The sequence below is a fragment of the Vulpes lagopus genome, chromosome 2 (assembly GCF_018345385.1).
Source record: "Vulpes lagopus strain Blue_001 chromosome 2, ASM1834538v1, whole genome shotgun sequence".
Classification (NCBI taxonomy): Eukaryota; Metazoa; Chordata; class Mammalia; order Carnivora; family Canidae; genus Vulpes; species Vulpes lagopus.
The window spans coordinates 79,803,704-79,824,976 of record NC_054825.1 but is presented as its reverse complement, the minus strand read 5'-3'; the positions used below and the strand labels follow the sequence as shown (position 1 = coordinate 79,824,976).

General features: G+C 38.8%; 1 protein-coding gene across 1 annotated transcript in view; it reads left to right on the top strand.

Annotated features, from left to right (window-relative positions):
- FMN1 (formin 1) overlaps nucleotides 1-10,571 on the top strand; it is a 419,007-nt gene extending 408,436 nt beyond the window's left edge. The window contains 1 exon segment of the mRNA XM_041746469.1: nucleotides 147-10,571. Coding sequence (XP_041602403.1) covers nucleotides 147-191 — 45 coding nt within the window. The 3' untranslated portion in view covers nucleotides 192-10,571.
- The last annotated feature ends 10,702 nt before the right edge of the window (nucleotides 10,572-21,273 follow it).

Below are 21,273 nucleotides of genomic sequence, written 5' to 3'. Positions count from 1 at the left end.
TTGAGTACAGCTCTATTCATCATTGTTGAGTTGAGTACAACTCTATTCATCATCTCAAAACTTTGAAAAATCTATCAAAATTTGGGAATATGAAAATTTAGAAAAAAGAATGATAATAAACTCCTATTTTTTTCCTCAAACAACAGAAAGAAAGACTGCGTCAGAAAGAAGCCAGCGTGACCACTAACTAACACAGAGCTATGTGAGAATGACGGCAGCAAGATGCATTTTCTTGCATGGTCCTTTGCAACATTAGTGCTGCAGAAAGTTCTTGAAAGATATATCACCAAATGTTTGTTTTGCTCATCTCTTCTGAGGTCATTGCAGGGAGCACCCCATGCCTTAAGGGAGTCCCTTGTTAAGGCACAGGAACAATGAGAAACTGTTTAAGGGAACATTGCATGAATATTTGATTATTGTTTCTTATAGAGGTCCAAAGTCACTCCATTACAAGACCAGAAGAAATACCAAGATTTTCCAAATGGTTTTAAAAGTGGAGATTTGAAGCTTTCTAATACAAGCTTGATATATATAAACTTCTGACAGAAGAAAAGAAGGATCTTTTATGACAGTTGCCTTGAGAGAGTTCAAGCCTTGGTCTTTATGCCCTGCTGGTGTGACTATTGATCTTAATTTTGATCCTGTTGCGGTGATATCCTAAAGCATCTTTCTCATCAAAAATGTTGAAACTTACCAAAACTATATTTTAAGCCATCCTAGACTATTTATTTTCCAAATGAGAGAAAGAGTTATTTTGTTGTCCTTGTTGTTGTTCATATTATGGAAAGGATGGAGATGGAATTATACATGGGTGGAGAGGGAACTAAATAGCCATAAACTTCATCCTGAAGAAGAAATTACTAGACAGGAAGTTGACATCAACCAGTGAGCAAGACCCATTTCTTTGTTTTTATGTAAGTTCATTGTGGTTTCTTTGCCTGGCAATATTCTGCACCCTAACCCCTGGAGAAACAGTGAATACCCAAGCCACCACAGTTTTGGAGGTCAAAGTACCTGCTTGGGCAGGTGACCCAGTAACAGCACATTTCACATTTCAGACTGTTCATGAATGGGTAAGGCTGTGTTGGCATGCAGCCAAGCCCTGCATTGTGTTCTGGGACTGTGCGCATCCATACACCTCCCACCACCTTCAGGAGGCAGTTTCCAAACAGGAGAGCAAATGCTACTGGTAGCCTTTCATCGTGACCTTGACTGACAGGCCTGTGACCTAAGGTGAAGCAAAAGTCTTAAACATTGAAAAAATTAAGAGCATAAAAAAATTCTTTATGTCAAAATGAAAAGGTTATTACATTAATATTAAGCTTTGAGTGAAATATCACTCATAGACAGCTTTTTCTGATCCTGGGAGCCCATATGACCACTGCCCCTTGAATCACAAGGGAAACCATCATGGACTTTTCCCCTGACACTTTTTTCCTGAAGCTGTCTCTCTTCAAATCTATCTTGTGAAAGGAAAAGAGAGAGGACTGGGGGTGAATTGAGAAGAGAATCAAAGACTATCCATTTTTGCCTTGAAGGGAAAGAGGTCCAAGCCTTCTCCTTGAGTTGCTGCACAACAGTCTAGAGGTGTGTAAGAACCTTAAAACCCTTCCTCATTGGGCTTCCATGTGTGGCCTTGCCCCTAACCCCAGCCTCTTCCCAGAACCTCTCAATTCACCAGGTGCCTGAGTGTCCACCCAGGACTGCCTGCCAATTATTAGCCCCCTCAGGGAACCCCTAATAGAGTCAGCTAATTAAAGCAGAACTGTATCCTAATATAATATAATCAGGATCAAATCAAATCTCAGAAGCCATATTTGTCCAGGTGCTAACCACCTTCTATAATAATTCAAGATAAAGGAATATGGTAGCATAGTTGGGTTCTTCTTTTCCCATTCAAAGTAAAAGATGAGACAAGCAAAACAAAAAAGCTGGTAAAGAACTGACATCACTAAAGGAAGTTGCTCAGGAGCAAGAAGCTTTCCATACTGTTTTCTTAAGTTATTTGTCTTCATTTTCACCTAAGTATGAAGAAAACCGAAGAAATTCATCAATTTAAAACAAATTCCACTTACAGCCATCCTGTGCTCTGTGACAGTCCTTGCTCTGTGACATTCCTTCTTGTATTATCATGTGGGAGAAAAGTGCCTATCTTGCCTATTCCTTGGGGATCAACTTTGAGCTCAGTGAGATCATCATGTGTTGAAATCCTCATTGGTCCCCACAGACTTGATGGGTGAGAGCAGCAGGTGGTTTTAGGGGGATCCCTGGTCCACTTCAGGTCTTTAAGAAGGATACTCCCAAGAAAATCACTGACAGTAAACAGGGCTGTCACTATGGCCTGCACGAATATGTTCTCAGGGAACCAGTGCTGAAGAATGAATGGAAATGTTTAGTGTGAAAGTTAGACAAATGCAGCCCACATGGGATTCCATCCACATGGACAGACTAGAAATTGGCAGTAAAATACCTGTTTCCAAAGACTATACTTTGCCTGCTCTGTTGGGGGAACATGGTAATTTTATCCGACTAGTCAAATATAGTAAGTTAGTGTATTAAGACACTAGGGTGGAATCTCCATTGTTCTTACCCAACTTGGATCCTGCAATGTGTATCTCGGTGCTGCCTCCCAAGTTCATACATTTACTGCAGTGTTGGCACAGCCTTTATTTCTAACATAAGTCAAGCTCAGTAGAAGTTCACAAGAGTTTGTTCAAGGTAGGCCATCTAAAACAACCTGGGGCCCCTTGAAAAAATCCCTCTAAAATGCAATATGTTAAATGCAACAGGTTTCTCCAAACTTGTCATGGAGAGGAAGTAAGTGTACCACTTAAGCAGCTTGAGCACGTTAGCCAAGCAGGGTTTGAGTAGCTCTTCTAAGAACAGCCCTCCCCAAACTAGAGGTAGAGTGGCCAGTATTGCTACTCTGTGTTTAACAAGACACTCACACCCACCTTTACTAATCAGACTCTGAACAACCTTGACGTAGAAGCAACATCATCTCTTCCTAGCCAAGAGTCATTCCTGAAGCATAGTTGGATAGCAATTTGGATTCTTGCATGAGTAACCTGCAATCGTCATCAAGCATACAAGTTATCATACATGACACTAAAGCATGATATAAACATGTTAGGTAAAAAGCATCAGGCCTCTGAGGTGTCAAAGATCAAGTTAGAAGGTGTGGTGATATGTGGTCTTTAACACAAAAATTAGCTTAACAGTGGGGGTGGGAGGGAGTCACAGAAAGAGAAAAGTGTGGCCAAACAGAAATAGATGATCATGATGATGATGGTCCTGCTGCCTTTTGAATCTTTGAGTTGACATGTCTCTTCAAATGCCCCCCACAAGTATCTAGGAATAATGGAAAAACAATTTCTGAAACCTGGGAAGTAGAATAAGGAAACCCAGCTGTGTGAGTACATCTTTAAATGACCTAGCCAAAACAAACTAGTGATGTGGTTGAGGAATCAATTGTCAGACTGGGTGCTAGTCTTGTGTCCCCTCTTGCCCAGTAAACTACTGGGCCCACTTTAGGCACCTCTCTTTTTCCTAAGAACCATAAGGAAAGGCATTTCCTAAAGAAACACTTCATATGCTGCTGGTGGAGAAGCTGGAAAAACTGAAGGAAGGAGTAAAACTCTGGTGGGGGATTGGAAACCTCCTGCAAAATGTGCAAGTCATTGCCATGGTTCATTCAAGGACCAAGATTGGATGTAGCGGAAGAGTCGTGTTATTTTTGGTAAAGATTAGCCTGTTGGCTTGGGACTGTACATCTCTCTGTAGATTTTTTGTGTGCAGTGGGGGTATTTTCATTTTAATGATATTCTTGCTTTCTTGAATGTTACATTTTCTCATTTCTGTTTCTGTTTCTCTCTTGCCTGACATCATGGCCACAGATCATTGCACACAACATGGCCTGCCACAGTAGAGCCTAAGACAATGCTTGGTCTGAGTATCGAGGGGAATCAGTAGTGCAGACCTATGGGTTCTTTCCCAGTAACCAGACTATAACCTTAACAGGGAAACTTCTTCATTCCCTGACCTCCTACATCAGGCTTATTTTGTGGTATTCTCCCCTCCCCAAATAAAGATAAAAACCAAGTTGGAGCTTTCTGTGTCAAGAAGAAGAAAAGTCCAAAGTGCATAGCTTTTTTTCCCCAAAAAATATCTGATCCAAATATCAAATATATCATTTTATAAAAGAGTTAGATTCATGCATGATTTTCTTTCATTGTGCCTGTTCTAATCAGGGAAAAAAAAAAAAGTGACCAAAAGCTAGAAGGGAAAGAATAAAACATCAGTAGATTTGGTATTTCACAAATTAGTTTATTAGTTTCTAAACCACACCAAACGTGGACATACTGTGAAATCCAAAGTTATGGAAATCCTGAGCACAGAAAGATTGGAACAGCCGTGAGAGCTGATGAGTATGGACAAAGTAAGAGCTGTCTGTGGCCCGTTTGAGACTTTAACCTCAAATAGGAAATTTTTAGAGTGTGGATTTGAAAGAGTCAAGGATTTCCCTGAATAGTGTACTTTTTTTAAAAGCCACATATATGGAGAAGTGGTGTGATATTGTGGAAGAAGTGGCCAGACCATTACGCCATCCTTACTCTGGGTTCTCTTAAGAGCAGTTGATAAATGTGCAGAACATCTGGAAGGCCGTCAGAACTACATTTCACCTATTAGCTATTGTACCTTTAGGAATAATTCAGCTCAAGAAAGTGGACTGAATGAAGAAATGAACTTTCATTCATGTCAGCTACTTTGTCATCATGAAGAAATCAGCAACACAAGAGAAGGCTATGTTGCCAAAATAATAGTATTTAACATTTGCAAAGTTTGAATCGTTTATAGCCTTGCCAAAATGCAAGTCATGTGTTGAATATGTTTCTGTCTTCTGGCTATAGAGAAAAACAATCCAGCTGCTTGAAATCTTCTCTATTATTGGTGCAAAAGTCACTTAAAGAAAAGCACCTTCAGAGATTGGCCTCAGCGTGGCGGTGGCTGCAGACTCACATCACAGTATTTATAAACCCGTTAGCAATTAAATCCAGGCATCTCTAGGCTCTTGTTACTCATAGCTGTATGTGAGCGAGAGGCCCATTTTGTGGCATTTCTGCACACCCATCAGTTGTTGACACCTTGTTAGAGTACTGAATGCTAGTTTCACAATTCTTTATTTCCCCTTCCAAGGAGTCAGCAATCTCCCAAATTCTCCCAAATGGATTCTTTGCTGGGAAGTAGTGAATTCAAGAGCATTTTAGCATGCAGGGTTGAAGCCAGTTCGGTAGCCATATTCATGCCAAGACTCTTAATCAACGCTGTGATATAAACCTAGGATGTGGAAGTTCATGTACTTGACAATTTAATTGGAACTGTGAAGATATTAAAATGGCAGCTAGCTAACTACTCTCACAAAGCCCTTGTGCAGCTGTCCTCAAGTAGAGCTTCCTGGGTTCACTTCCCCCCACTCTCAACCAGCCCAGCCCAGTGATAACCAGTAACACACACAAAAAACACCTTTTTGTTTTCATTCTTCTCTGGTATGATGGTTCACTTCAGTCAGGAGCTTAAATGAACTCTGGACTTTATTGTATATACATCTATGAAGTACTTGTTCATGAACTTCACCTGCATTCCATGATCTGGGGAAGACCAAGTTAATCTCATTTTTTTTTATAGGAAAGTGGTAGCTAAAGCCATTAATTTATCCCTCTGCATTCCATCTATATGGTCATATGATTTTCTGTTTTTTAATCTTGTCTTAAGTGTACTAAGAAACCCCAGTCTGCCTCCTTTTCTAAAAGCTAATCCAAATACTTCTGGGAGCTATTTTTTTTATGGTTTGTGTGAAATTTGAGAGCATTGGGCTAGCAAGATGCAAATGAGCCCATAGTTTCCAGCAGAAATTCACCTCCCAAGAATTTGGCATTCTTCTCCATGGAATAAACAACTTCTACTATATTTAGGCTATTTTGTTGGCTGAGCATTTCCCTAAATTGTACCTGTGCAGACACCAAGGGGCTTTCTGTCTTTGAAACTTTAAGGAGGTCTTCTGAGAGAATGAATATTTCTCACTATTTTGGGAGCCCCCATCTTATACCTAGCATGGATTCATTCTTAGGCATGTATTCACTGTGGTTTGTCAACATCTTTGGCAAAATTGTGCTTCCTTTCATCATTGTTCTCTTCCAGGGCTTGCTTCTATTCTTTGTCTCATGAAATAAATGTGTTTTTGTTTATTCATCTGGGCCATCCTTCCAAAATGAAAGGCTAGTCCCATAGACATCTGAGTGTACAGGAAAATTACTCTCTACCTCCCTACAGTGTGGACAATAAACAGGAATGAGCAACTCTCTGGGAACTCTTGGGGCAGATTTTGAATTCTAAGTTTCTATGAGAAGCATAAAAATGGGTATATAGGGGGATCCCTGGGTGGCGCAGCGGTTTGGCGCCTGCCTTTGGCCCAGGGCGCGATCCTGGAGACCCGGGATCGAATCCCACATCGGGCTCCCGGTGCATGGAGCCTGCTTCTCCCTCTGCCTATGTCTCTGCCTCTCTCTCTCTCTGATGACTATCATAAATAAATAAAAATTAAAAAAAAATGGGTATATAGCTTACAAAAATTGTACTACTCTCCAATAAGAGACTAGAAAGAGATTCAAAATCTTTACATCTTAAGTAGGTTTGAGCAAACTTTAAGTAGCTCTTCCCACCCCACCCCCCTTTGTTTTTGGCAACTTGTCCCTAGCTATAGTCTTACTTTTTTCATATCTGGCCACCAAGGCCTAAAGATGGTGGTTTCAGCCCCACCAGAACTGCATTCTGTATAATCCTCCAAAGACATCCATTTCCTTTGGAAACAAATCTGTAAATGAGAGGAAAGTAGTGCACTTCTTCTGTCTGTCCAGAGTGCCATATGTAGGATTTTGGGGTCCACCAAAAGGATAGGTCTATACCAAATCATTAATTTTATAATTCTTCAATTTCTCGAGATACACATAATATGACCCTACTGTTAGCAAAATATATAATCTTCAAAGAAGACTTCCCTTTTGAGAAGGAATCCAAAATACTCCTAAAATGACAGAAACTTGCAACATTTGAAATTGAATAATTTTTTAGAGAAAACATGTCATTGATACATCATAGTTTTTTCCTCTCATTGAGTTTTAATTCAGACTAGTGTGGGAAGCAGGGTGCCTCTGGATTTTGATTTAAGGGATCCTACTTTGGCCTGGAAATTCAGCCCTGAGCTGTATGCCCAGAACCTAAGTGAAATCAGTCAGCATCCTAATAGGAATCAGGTCTAACAAGTGTAAGTTACTTCAAGTCAGTTAGGGTTTAATTTTCTCAGTGACACCCTGGACCCCAGACGCTGCTTCCTAAAATGCATTTGATCCACACAGTTATATCTCCCTACGGCCTTGGGAGATGGTAAGCAGTGGGTTGTGGGAGTAGAACATGAGATGGATGAAGGAAAATTTGAACACGGCCAGGGTGCAATGCTTTGCTGGTATAAGGCACTGTTATGGGCCTGGTGGTTTTTGCCGTCTTCTATCATGGGCTCCAGGAATCTGTATTAGGCAAACAGGAGTGTTCAGTTTCTGGTATCGGTCCATGCCTGACAACGTGCTGGGAAAGCAGGTACCCTGGTGAGACTAGCCTGTGCTTGCTGAAATTATTCCATTACCTTTCAGATTTGTTCCCATGGGGCGGGCTGTGCATGCGCCTTCCTGTTTTCTCTGTGCCTGTCCCAAAGTCATTTTGGCAGCTAACTTCATTTCACTTTTCTTGCTTTAATACTTGCTCTTTGGCCTCCCCTTCCTTTACAGCCCACAGCTTTTTCGCTCACTTTATCTTTCCAGTTTCTCTAGGACCTAGCCTTTCTTAGCTCTTCCCCCCACCAAGCACGACGCGCCATTCCTCAGCCCTTTGGACCGAGGCACTTTGCTGTCACCAAGTGAGACACAGTGCTGTGACTGCCTCCTGTTAATGTCAGCATCACCTCATCACTTAGGCAAAGAGGGAAAAATCCATAAAAGAGATGGAAAATGCATTTCTTTTTCATTTTATTCTCCTTTATTTTAAGAAGTTTGAAGGGAGGGTTCTAGTGCTTTTCAATTTCTCTTAGATTGTACTTTAAAACTGCCTAATTAGGGACCACCCTTTGATAAATTAGAAATCAGTCCAGGTTCTCACCATCTACGATGCATAAGACTAAATTTTTGAATCTGAAGTAACTTTTCTGCACTGCTGAAGAAATTGATTTAATTCTGTGCAAATAGTTTGAATCACAGGCTTTTTATTGCCACCCCATTCTTACTACTACTCATGATCCAAACATCTACACGAATCTGGATCAGGATGTTGACAATTTGTGGTTATTTTCAGATCAACAGTAACTGATACACTCTTGAAAGCACTTTAAAAAAAGTGTAAGCATGTTCCTAAGTAGTTAATATTTGGCCCTGGAAAAATCTTGGCTTTTCTGTTAAACATTAGATCAATCTGTAATATTAAAGGATTTTAAGCAATAACGAAGACAGTTTGAGAAATGAGAAGGCACTTTACAGACATGAAACCTTACATTACATGCTCTTGGACATTTTTTAATATAAGCTCATTGGATTCAGGTATTTTTTTCCCTTTAAATTTTTAAAAATATATGTTTCTAATTTGCATATTTAATTTTGTCAAAGCTGAGAAATGCTCATTAGTTGGATTTGTAAATGTCATTTGCAACCAAATGAAGTATTTATTTTTAAAAAAGGTGAAGGAACCAATATTGACTTGTACATAATGAAATGTGTGTGTCTATATATATTTTTTTTTCTTCCTTGACACTATTTGGTCACCACATCAAGTGTATTTTTGTATATAATATATATTGGTTAGAAAATGTAGATTGTCTATTCAAAGGATTCTGGCTCTGTGATAGATTATATTTATCCTAATCTGTTGATACCTCTGTTAATTTGTTTTAAGAGAACTCTATTTTTTGCAATTTTCAGAGAACTGCATTCATGGCTTCCAATTGTAAATATGATGAGAATATTTTAATAAATCTTGGTTTCATGTCTGCCGGTGTGTGATGCAGATTTGTTTTCAGGAGACACTCAGGACAGTCTCCCAACAGTACTTTCCTGTGGAGGATGCCAGTCATCTGTGACATTCATTGCTGCTCAAGCACAGTGTTATTACTGAGTTGCAAGAGCTGGGTAATGGTAAGTCCATCCTGTTTCCTTCCTTCTCCCTCTTCCATTCCACCAACAGCGGACAATCTGGCTAGGTGCTGGAGGCCAACCAGCCAGGCATTGGCTCAGCTAGGCTGACAAAAACAATACTGCCTGAAGATAAATTGCCCAAGGTGGGGGGCATACAGGCAGAACCATAAGTATTGGTGACTTCAAACTGGGAAACAGAACAGAAATGAAACTGTATTGTGTTCTAGCACTAAGCACAAGGTACAAATTCTTTTCAAGCAATGATATGACACATGCAAATATTTATGAACAAGAACGGACTTTCAGCAAAACACTGTTCCATTTAAATAAAAGTGTGCTTGTGTTTTTAAAAATTTATTTACTCAGTGTTCCTGAATGCTATGCACTCTTAAGTTCTAGAAGTTTCCTGAAATATGTCCTAATTTATGCAGATACATTTAATGAACAGACACAGTTACTACCTGCGGAGACATTCTATCACTGGGAAATTTTCTAAATCATAGAGTCACAGAGCTGAAAAAATCTTCAAACATCAGATGAAATCTCCTATTTCACAGAGTAAAAACAACTGAAGTCCAAGGGACTTGTTGAAAACTACAGTTAGTATTAGTGAACACATAAGACTAGAATCCAAATCTCTTGACCCTAAGGCCAAAGCCTTTCCCACTGCTTAACTCTTTCATCATGTTAAACTATTCTCCAAAATGCAGGTCTCCCCTCCCCTGCAATCTGACAATAAGAGTGTGCTTGTGAAACTTTTCATAGCCAAAATGGCATAATTTGAAGAAGCAATTACCTTTAATTTATACGGAAAATTATTTGAGCATTCCCAGACCCCAGAAATAACCTCTCAAACTTTTCTGATACCTCAGGACACATCTTACTAACTGATACACAAAATAAATCAAGATAAAGCACAGATGTTCACAGACACTGTTCAAAGCTCTAATGTCTTGATGCTGAGATGCTGAGTGTTGGTCTGGGGAAGGAACTCGTAGGGGCCATTCTGCTGCTTGAATGCATGTTGCCTCTATAAGGCTCACTGTGAAACAATTGTGCATGCCACTTTTGCTTTCTGCCTTTTATTTTTTTATAAAAGCAAAATTCTTCTTCAGATTTCTTCTGAAGCAAAAACAAGTACTAAAGGGAAGTAATGAACTTTCAGAAAGTGGGAGATACCTATACACCATTATGGAGAAATATTCTAGAACTGCTGTTTGAAGGAAAGGCTCTAAATTCTCCTACAGGTTTGTAGAAACCATTATTAAAGTGACATTTCAGGGACACCTGAGTGTCTCAGTCAGTTAGGTGTCCAACTCCGCTCAGGTGATGATCTCAGGGTTGTGAGATGGAGCCTCATGTTGGGGGAGGGAAGGGCCCATGTTCAGCAGGGAGTCTGCTTGAGATGCTCTCTCTCTCTCTCTCTCCCCCTCTCCTTCTGCCCCTCCCCCTGCTCACTCTCTCTCTAAAATATATTTTTTTTTAATTTTTAAAGTTGTGTTCTGAATTAGAACACCTAGCAAAAGACAGAAGCCTGAGTATCAAGGAACCTAGGAAAAATATCAGTCCATCTTAGGAAGAATCTCCATTCTGGTTTAATCAAAATTTACTCTCCCTTGCTGAGGGATTACTGATAAATTTAGAAGTATATATATATTTTTTTTGCCTATTCTTGAAGTAGTCCATGTATGCTGATGGTCCAGCTAACAGGCCATAAATTTCTGAGGCTAAATATTTCCACATCAGACTCTAGCTGCCCACTTTTATCTGCCTGTGATGTATTCATGGAAATAAAAGACTTGACAGTTGGCCTGCACTGTTGCTTTGGATGCCTTTTAAGTCCTCTCAAAGTAGATCTACTTCATGCAAATCATTGTATGATAATGAACAGTGAGAGAAGATAACTATATAATTTATCAATTGGTGCAATAAAAAGTCTCCCAAACAGTGGATTAAATCAAGAATGATCACTTCTTTTTCATGGTTTTTGTTAGTTTGGAAAGAGCTCAACTGGAAAGTTCTTACTTCAGAGTCTCATAAGATTGTAGGACTATGTCTGTTGGGTCCTCAGTCCTCTGAAAACTGGAAGGCTTGAGTGGGGCTGGAACTTACACTCACTCGGCTGGCAGGTTGGTGCTGGCTCTAGGCTGGGAGACTCAGCATCTCTCTACAGGGTGGCTTGAGGGAGCTAAGGCAAAACATATAATGCTTTTTTTGACCAAAGCCCAGAAGACACATCCAGTCACCTTCATGATAGTCTACTGGTTGAGGCATTTATAGAATTCTGCCCAGGTTGCAGGGGAAGGAAATTGGACTCCACGTCTTTTTTTAGATTCCACCTCTTGATAAAGGAATGCGAACACCATATTGTAAAAAGGAAATGTGATATGGGAGATCTATTGGTACAACCACCTTTGGATAATCTGTCCAAGTAGCTTGCCCTATTCTTTCTGTCTGGTCTTCCTCTTCCTTTTCTCATTCCTATTTTTGTTCAAAAACTAAACATCAGATTTCTTTTTCAGAGTCTTCCCTTCTCCTTTTCCCCAAACCTTCCCTTTACCTGCATATCTGAGCACAGAAATACTTGTCTTGAAGAAAGTGAGATATGTCCAAACTGAGACTTTATAAACACTAACGGGGAAAAGAACTCAAAGGTAACCTTAGAATTTGACTCCTCAGTCATAAGCCTGCATTTTTTTGTCATGGCTAGGAGTGATGCTGATCCCCACTGAAGCTGTGTCTTGGACAGTAAGTAAATCAAATCATATTTTTTGGTGGCTGGAATAAAACTTTGACTATTACAATACTGTGTAGGTATTAATACAGTGGAATATTATTCAGCCTAAACAGGAAGGAAATTCTGATCCATGCTACAACTTGTATGAGCCTAGAAGACATGACACTCAATGAAATAACCCAGTCACAAAAGAACAAATGTTGTTTGATTTCATTTTACAAGAAATTAATATCGAAGTCAAATTCATAGAGGTAGAAAACAGAATGATGAGGGCACGTGGGTTGGTTCCATGGCTGCCTTCAGCTTAGGTCATGATCCTGGGGTCCTGGGATGCAGCCCCACATCAGGCTCCCTGCTTAGCAGAGAGTCTGCTTCTCCATCTCCCTCTGTTGCTCCTCCTGTGTGTTTCTCTCTCTCTCTCTCTCTCTCTCTCTCTCTCTCTCTGTCAAATAAATAAATTGTCAAAAAAAAAAAGAGAGAGAGAAAGAAGAAAGTAGAATGATGGTTTCCAGGAGCTAGAGGGAAGAGGGAATGGAGTTGTTTAATGGGTATGGAGTTTTAGTTTGGGAAGCTGGAAACATTCTGGAGATGAATGGTGATGATGGTCACATAACAATGTGAATGTAGGGGATCCCTGGGTGGCGCAGCAGTTTGGCGCCTGCCTTTGGCCCAGGGCGCGATCCTGGAGACCCAGGATCGAATCCCACATCAGGCTCCTGGTGCATGGATCCTGCTTCTCCCTCTGCCTATGTCTCTGCCTCTCTCTCTGTGTGTGACTATAATAAATAAAAAAAAAAAAATTTTTTTTAAAAAGTGGTTAAAATCATAAACTATATATATTTTACCATGATTTTTAAAAGTATGTATGTATTAAGAGCTTTATATAGGCCAGGTGCTACATGAAGCATTGTGTATGCATTATTTGCTTAATCCTCATAATTAATATGAGGTAAAGATTACTACTATCCCCATTTTGCAAATAAGAAAACTTTTATGCAGTGCTTAGGTAAGTTGATAGCTTTCCCACGCAATTGGTAAGGGGAGAAACCAAAATTCAGATACTCGAAAGAAACACTCTCAGCCACTATTTTATTTCTAAGATCACAGAAATAAAATTAGCTGAACCAGGGAATATGGGGATAGATAGATAGACCTCAACACATTGGCGGTCTTACAATCTTACTTTTGAGATGTCAAAAACATTGTCCTTCTAACAAGATCCTTCTTTTTCACAAAATACTACCTTTACAAATCTTAGTGTAGTTTTTATCAAATATCTAGCCCAAGAGTATTGAAGCTACCAACACTTTGTAAAAGCCAAAGAAACTAACAGAATGGGGCTGTGTGTGTGTGTGTATCATTTAAGGAACAGCTAATATGCAACTTCCAGAATTTTCTTCTTACTGTGGATGAGATGAAGTAGAGTATAACACCATGCAAAAAATGAATAGGAATTGGTGAGAACCAAATGAGGAATGCAGTGAGAGGAAAAAAAGTAGCCACCTAATCTACCTGTGAGTAATTATCCTGAACTAACCTCATAATCAATCTGGAAATATATCTGACAAGGTAAAACAATATCTTATCAACAAAAAGAATGTTTAAACATTCGTGTAGTGCTAGAACTTCCCAGAGCCTTCTACCAATATTGTGGCATGTCCATTGCTTGATTTGAGGCCAAATTGAGACCCATCTGGACCTCATTTGGAGTCATTTTGAAGTTATTTGCTACTGAAATTAAATCCTCCTGTTGGAAGAGTATTTTATTGCTAGTGAAGGAATCACAAATGATTAGATAGTTCTCAGTGTTCTCATGCTGGCCAGAACTAGAAGTAGAAAATTCCTTCAAGAAAGAACATACCCTCCCTCATCCTCCAAGTTCTAGAAAACATCAAGAGTTACCAAATTGTCCAATACCTTGCCTTATCTTCCAAGATTTCCATCCTAGATCCTAATACCAGAATGGTTTGGCCATCTTTGAGAAACTATTGCACTTAGGGGGATTTATTCCACAGAAGAAGAAAGTGGAGCTAAGAAGAGGAGAAAGGGTGCAAATCTAAAAAATTAGGCACTTATATTCTTTAGCCTCTACTTCTGGTTTTGTGTGACAGGTAAGACCCACCAGGGTCTCCTGGTGGCCACCTCACAGCTCTCCAAAGAGTACCTTTCTGATATGAGTCCTTCTTCTCACTGGATTCCCACCTAAGACTCAATGGTAACTTAGAGAAATATGGGCTTCTGAAATATACATTTTAAATACATGCCCTAAAAAGAGAAGTCATGACCCTAAGAGAACTGTAGGAGTAGCAAAATATAAGGAAAAAAAGTTACAGACTTAGAGGTTATAGCAAAATATAAGAAAAAAAAAGTTACAGACTTAGAGGTTAGAGCCAATCTAATATCCCAGTTCGGCCACTTATTATCTTGGTGATTTGAAGCAAATTACACACACTAAACCACTGATTCCTCATTAAAAATGGAGATTAAAAAAGATCTTAAGTAGATTCCATAAGGTTGTTAAGGGTAAAAAAGAAATAATGCAGAAATTCCTAACATAAAACAATAAATGTCATTTCTTTCTCTCATATAGGAACAGTCAGTATTGCTTGGGATCATCCCCTCTTGGTCACAATGGGAAAGTGTTGTCAATATCCTCAATCCAAGCCTTGTCACTTTATTACCTGGTTTGCATGTGAGTTGGTTCACTCTGGCTCTTATTCATTTAGAGGTGGCTTTTTTCTTTTCAGTTCCAGTTATTCCATGACAATGTATTATTTATACAGACTACTACACTTCAATTTCCACAACTGTTTGGACTAGATGATTTTTAGGACCCCTGATTTCTCTGTGAGCAGCTATTCTAGAAATCGCCCCTAATCTTATACAATATACCAAGCAGGAAACACACCATGAATAAAAAATGGAAGAGCACTTGCAGTCAGTACATATTAATATTTGAGCTTGGGCCATTGAAGTTTAAAGTTGAAGATTGTTCACTAGACATTTGTCTTGAAGAATGTCTTAATAGCAAAAATGACCCTGGCATGGCAAAGGAAAAGAGAAAGCCTCTACCAGGTGGCAGAATGGCCCATGTGAGAGGCAGGCAGTTTAGATAGAGTCCCTACATCCATAGTTGCAGATAAGTCATAGGATACGACAGGGTGTTCTCCTGCTGTCACAAACAGCAGGAATGTGTATACATATATGTCTCTATGTCAGATTTTGGATCTAGTTTTTACTGTAGACAACTAGAAAAACAAGATCTTTTTTTAAGATCATTTTTTTAAAATTCCTTTGAAAGACTGGAAAGATCCTTGCAAAGTAAAAATTACTGAATAAGAGGTTAAGACGGGTTCTCAAGTACCAACAGGCATTTGACAATATCTGAAGACATTTTTTAATTATCAGAACTGGGAAGAGGTACTCTTGATATCTAGTAGGAAGAGTCTGAGATACTATTAAACATCCTGTAAGGCATAGGACATCCCCACAATAAAGAATTATCCAGCTTGAAATGTAAGTAGAGCCAAGATAAGGTGGTATCAGCTTGCTAGGTCTCTTAGAAACAACAGAAAAATTTTCTGGAAACATACACACATTTTTTCTGGGAGAATATAATATTCTAGATCTGTAGAAACAATCCAGTTTTTCCAGTAAAATGTCACACAATCAAAGACAAACAAGCATATGAAAAGCCAACAGTCATGAATGAGAATCAGTAGTGACAATGCTTAATAAAAGCAAATAGGCTCCAAATATTAGAACTATGGGCTTACTATGTTCAAGGAGTAAAAACTAAAAATTGGAAATTTCGGCAAAGAAATGAAAATCACAAGAAATTACAGAGTAGATTTGAGAGAAAGAAAAATTCTAGAAATGAAGTATACAATAATCCCAATTAAGAATGCAATGGATGGATGCGTGTCACAGCACATTAGAAATAATTTAACAGAGAATTGGAAAACTGAGAGACACATCAGAAGAAAATATCCAAAATGAAACTCAGACACATGAAACACTGAAGAGAAGGGAAGAAAAGTCAATGACCTGGTGAGATCAAAGGTCATAAAACAATAGCACAGTTAATGACAAGAGTTTTCCAAAACTAAAGACAGACATGAATCAACAGATTCAAGAAATAGTAAGAAACTGCTACAGTGTAAATGAAAAGCAATTCCCTCCTAGACACACCATAACTAAACTTAAGAAAGGCAAAAATAAAACCATCCAGAGAAAAAAGATATTAAAATTAAAGGGTCATTATAGTATAATGGTAAATTTAAACTCACCTGAGTAATTCAGCCATTACATAGCAAGAAAATGAACCCCAAATAAAAGGCAAATTCTGAGAATTTGAGGGGAAAAAAAGCAGTCTTTTAGCTACTGACAAAAAAAAATAAGGATCCAAAGTGGATAAAAGGGAAAGGATGGAAAAGTATACAGTTTCATCATCTAAAATAGCAAATTGACAGCTGATTGTTCAAATGAAACAAAGAATCCCTGGAGATAGGACACGGGTTGTTCAGTATTCAAACAACACACAAAAGGGAATTTGTCACTAGAAGCCATGCCCTAAGATCAGTATAAGTATGTTAACATCATTTAAAAGACACTTTAAGGCAAAAAGCATTACTGTGGATTCACAGGGACACTCCCCAACGAGAAAAGGCATAACCTACAAAAAAAAATAAATAAAACAATTTGAAAGCTTATTCCCTCATGATATAGCCTCAGAGTATTTCAAGAAAAAAGGGTACCATACAGAGAAATAGATTCACAAACATTGTGGGAATAACTGATAGAACACACAGAAGAAAATAGAGATTTGAATGGCATGATCAAGAAACAGACCTAATTGGGGAGACCTGGGTGGCTCAGCGGTTGAACATCTGCCTTTGGCTCAGGTCATGATCCTGGAGTCCCAGAATCGAGTCCCACATCAGGCTCCCTGCAGGGAGCCTGCTTCTCCCTCTGCCTGTGTCTCTGTGTCTCTCATGAATAAATAAATAACATACTTTTTTAAAAAGACATAGACCTAATTGATGTATATTAGAACACAGCACCCAACAACTCTTTAAACAGGTACAAAGCATTTTCAAAACTTTATCATGTGTTGGGCCATAAAGCAAGTCTCAACAAATTTAAAGGAACTGAATCCATTGAATATGCTCTGTGAAAATAATGCAATTAAACTAAAAAAAAAAACTTTTTTAATCTGGAAAATTTATATGTTTATGGAAATTAAGAAATTCACTTCTAAAATATCTAGTGGGTAAAAAGAAATCACAATAAAATTTAGAAAATATTTTGAGCTGAATGATAATATTATGAAGAAACTTGTGGAATGTAGCAAAATCAGTGTTTAAAAGGAAAGCTATAATCTTAAATTCATAAACGGGAAAGATGGGTAAGTCCTAATGAGCTAGCTAATATCCATCTCAATAAATTAGAAAAATAATGATGAATAAAACCAAAAGAACATAAAAGGGAGAGAAAATTAAAATTGGATTAGCAAAGCCGGAAGTTGATTATTTAAAAAGTCTAACAAACTTCTTAAAACTTTGACGAGGCTGGCTCAAATCAGAGACAGAGAGAGAGAGACAAATAATTAATATAAAAAACAAGAGAAGGAACCTCACTACAGAGGCTGGAGAAGGTAAAAAGATAATATTATTTATTATTTAAAAACTATCTACCGATATATTTTAAAACCTTGAAAAAAAATAAAATCTTGATAAAATGGAAAAACTCAGGGGCACCTGGGTGGCTCAGCGGTTGAACATCTGCCTTTGGCTCAGGTCGTGATCCTGGAGTCCCAGAATCGAGTCCCACATCAGGCTCCCTGCATGGAGCCTGCTTCTCCCTCTGCCTGTGCCTGCCTCTCTCTCTCTGTGTCTCTCATGAATAAATAAATACAATCTTTTTTTAAAAAATGAAAAAATATCCAAGTAGCCAAAACTAACAAACAAGAAACAGAATATCTGAATATTATTAAAATATTAAAGAAATTGGACATAATTGAAACTCTAAACCACTGCCTTCAGCAGCAAATTTGATCAATAATTTAAGGAGAAAACACTGATATTACATGCTCTAACAGGGAATAAAAAGGTAGATGACCAAATGAATTTCATCTAATGAAGACATATAATAATGGAAAAGTATAGGTTAACTCAGTCAGAACCCTAGATCTAAAAGCCCTAAACAAAATATTAGCAACCTGAATTCAACTAATGTACAAAGGATAATATACCATGACTAAATTAGGTTTGTTATTCCAAGAATGTTTTGACTATTTAATATTGGATAATCAAGCAATTTAATCAATCACAGTAGCAGAATAGAGAAAAATGATCATCTCATTTGCTGAAATGCACATATTAAATGTGAAATGCATATGTTAATAATGGAAAAAAGATAACACTCTTAACTAGAATACAATAGAACTTCCTAAATCTGATAAAGATGTGTGTGTGTGTGTGTGTGTGTGTACACCTAAGCAAGCACTATACATAATGATAAAATAGTAAAATGCTTTTCCTCTGAAATTGAGAACAAGACAAAAATGCTACTACCATCACCAATCAGGTTTATACTGGATAAAGGCACTAAGCAGTGCATTCATGTAAGAAATTTATTTTTTTACATAAAAATGTAAAAATTGCTGAGGCGCCTGGATGGCACAGTTGGTTAAGCTTCTGACTCTTGGTTTCAGCTCAGGTCATGATCTCCAGGTGGTGAGATCGAGCACCACCCTCCACCTCCATCCCACCTCCCTATCCCTACCCCGCTCCGCACTCAGTCCCGAGTCTGCTGCTTTTCCTCTCCCCCCGCCTCTCCCTCCACTCTGCTTTCTCTCTTTCTCAAATAAATAGATAAATCTTTCATAAAAATGTAAAAACTGTAGGAATTAGAAAGGAATATATAAAACTTACTATTTAGATATCATTCTATACATATGTGATCTAAAATAACCTGTAGGCAAATTATTAGAATTGATAAGTATATAAAAGAGCTGTTGGACACAACACAAGGCATATTTTATATAAAACTTGTTGATACATACACACACACACTGTTTAAAATTTTGCAAAATACCAAATATCAAAGAACAAATATAACAAAATATGTGCACAACATCCACACAAGAGATTATAAATCACTATTATGGGTAAAGACCTCAAATAGAGAAATACATAAGCATATTTATGCACTGAGTATTTCAGGGTGTTAATTCACTCCTCACTGATAAATAGATTCAGTGCAATCCCATCCAAAATCCCAACAGATCTCACTGTGAAACCTGACAAGCTGATTCTAGTATTTGAATGTAAAGGCGAAGAGTTAAGAGCCAACACACTTTTGAAAAGGGGAAGAAGGTAAAAAAAAAAAAATTTTAAGTGTTCTACAGGATATCAAAAGCATTTTTTGAAACTATCAACATGATAGCAGTGTGGTTTCAGTGCAAGGATATGCAGACAAATGAATAGACAAGAGAGCCCCCAGCACTGACTCTTAAATGAACACGTGATCTAGGACACAACTCTGCGGCGGTCCAGAGAAGTGGGGAAAGGACGTTTGCTTACATGATGGGATGTTTATACAGGAAAAATAAAACTCCGCCTCTTTGCTGATATTATACACCAGTATGAGTCCAGGTGCTTTGCAGATCTAAAAATGAAAAGCTAAGGAATCAGGCTTTTATAAGACTATCTGTGATTTGGAAAAGGGGAAGATTTTTAAACAATACACAAAGAATCACCAAACTAATGATTGATAGATTTTACTACATTAAAACTAAGAGCTTCTCTTCATCAAGCAAAAATATCTTTAAGGCACAATCTGATAAAAGATGTATGCACTATGTGTTTTTGACAAAGGATTCTTGTTCGTCTATATAAAGAACTCCTGCTGGGTGGCTCAGTCGGCTGGGGCTGGGCGTCTGCAGCTCAGGTCATGGTCTGCAGGTCCTGGGATGGAGCCTTGCGTTGGGCTCCCTCCTTCGTGGGGAGTCTGCTTCTCCCGCTCCCTCCGCCCCTCGCCCCCTCCCCAGCTCATGCCCTACCCCCCCCCCCCCCCGCCTCTCTCTCTGTCGCTCTCACTCTCTTTCAAATAAAAAAAAATCCTTTCTTAAAAAATTAAAAAATCCCTATAAATTCATATGAAAAGACCCCAAATAGTACAATTTAAAAATCAGCAAGAAACCAGACAGAAGAGGACAGAAGAGGATACTCAGGTGACCAGTACATTTTAAAAAGTTGCTCAGTCTGATTACTGGGTCAGGGGAGTCCAAATTAAAATTATGAGATATCACGGTGGTTTAATATACCCACCAGAACGGCTAAAATTAAAAAGACGGACGCTACCCAGTGTTGGTCAGCATGCAAAGCAAGGAAGCTCTCTTATGCAGTTGGAGATAACGTAAATCGAGACAGCTACGTTAGAAAAAGTTTCTCGTTACCTGCTACAGCTGAGCGAACACACACTTTAGAACCTAGCAACTCACTCTTCGGTAAGCAAACGCTCCACAGAGGTGCCTCCGCTTTTTATCACGTCCTGGCCTTCGGGCTAAGATCAAGTGTAGAAATGCATGCGCCTTTGCACAAAGATGCACACCCAGCAGTGTCTGTGGCACCCTTATTCGTAGCCATCAAGATGGGAAACAACTCACATTGTCTTCAAGAGTGGAACAGGTAAATCGTGACACATATTTGCACATTAGAATATTATGTAGCAGTGAGACTGAATGACAGCCACAAATAACCCTGTGGATAAGTCACAAGACTGAAAAAACCTTGCACATAGAATAATATGCTGTGTGCTTCCACTACATAAAGTTCCAAAACGAGTGAAATAAACCATCACGTTTATATATGCAAACTGAGGCGATGAAACGATAAAGAGAAGGGACCATCAAAACATAAGTTGGAGGGCACGACTGCATAATTGATAGGCCCAGTGCAAAACTAAAACCTAGGGTCTCCTCTTCACAGGTTGTCAAGAACTTCAAAACAGTGACAGCAGAACATTAAACCAAATGTGGAGCCCTCCTAAGCATGGGATCCTAAGCACGCCCATGAGGCCACCCCAGGGAGGGCATACGAAAGGCCTCCATGGTGCTGGCCATGTAACAGTCTTAGTTTTCCAATAATTCAGTCACCTTAACTGTGTATTTTTTTGTATATGTATGTTAAAGCATGGTAAAGAAAAGAGATCTTTAGGGCACCAGGGTGGCTCAGTGTTTGAGTGGCTGCCTTCGGCTCAGGGTGTGATCCCAGGGTCCTGGGATCAAGTCCCACATCAGGC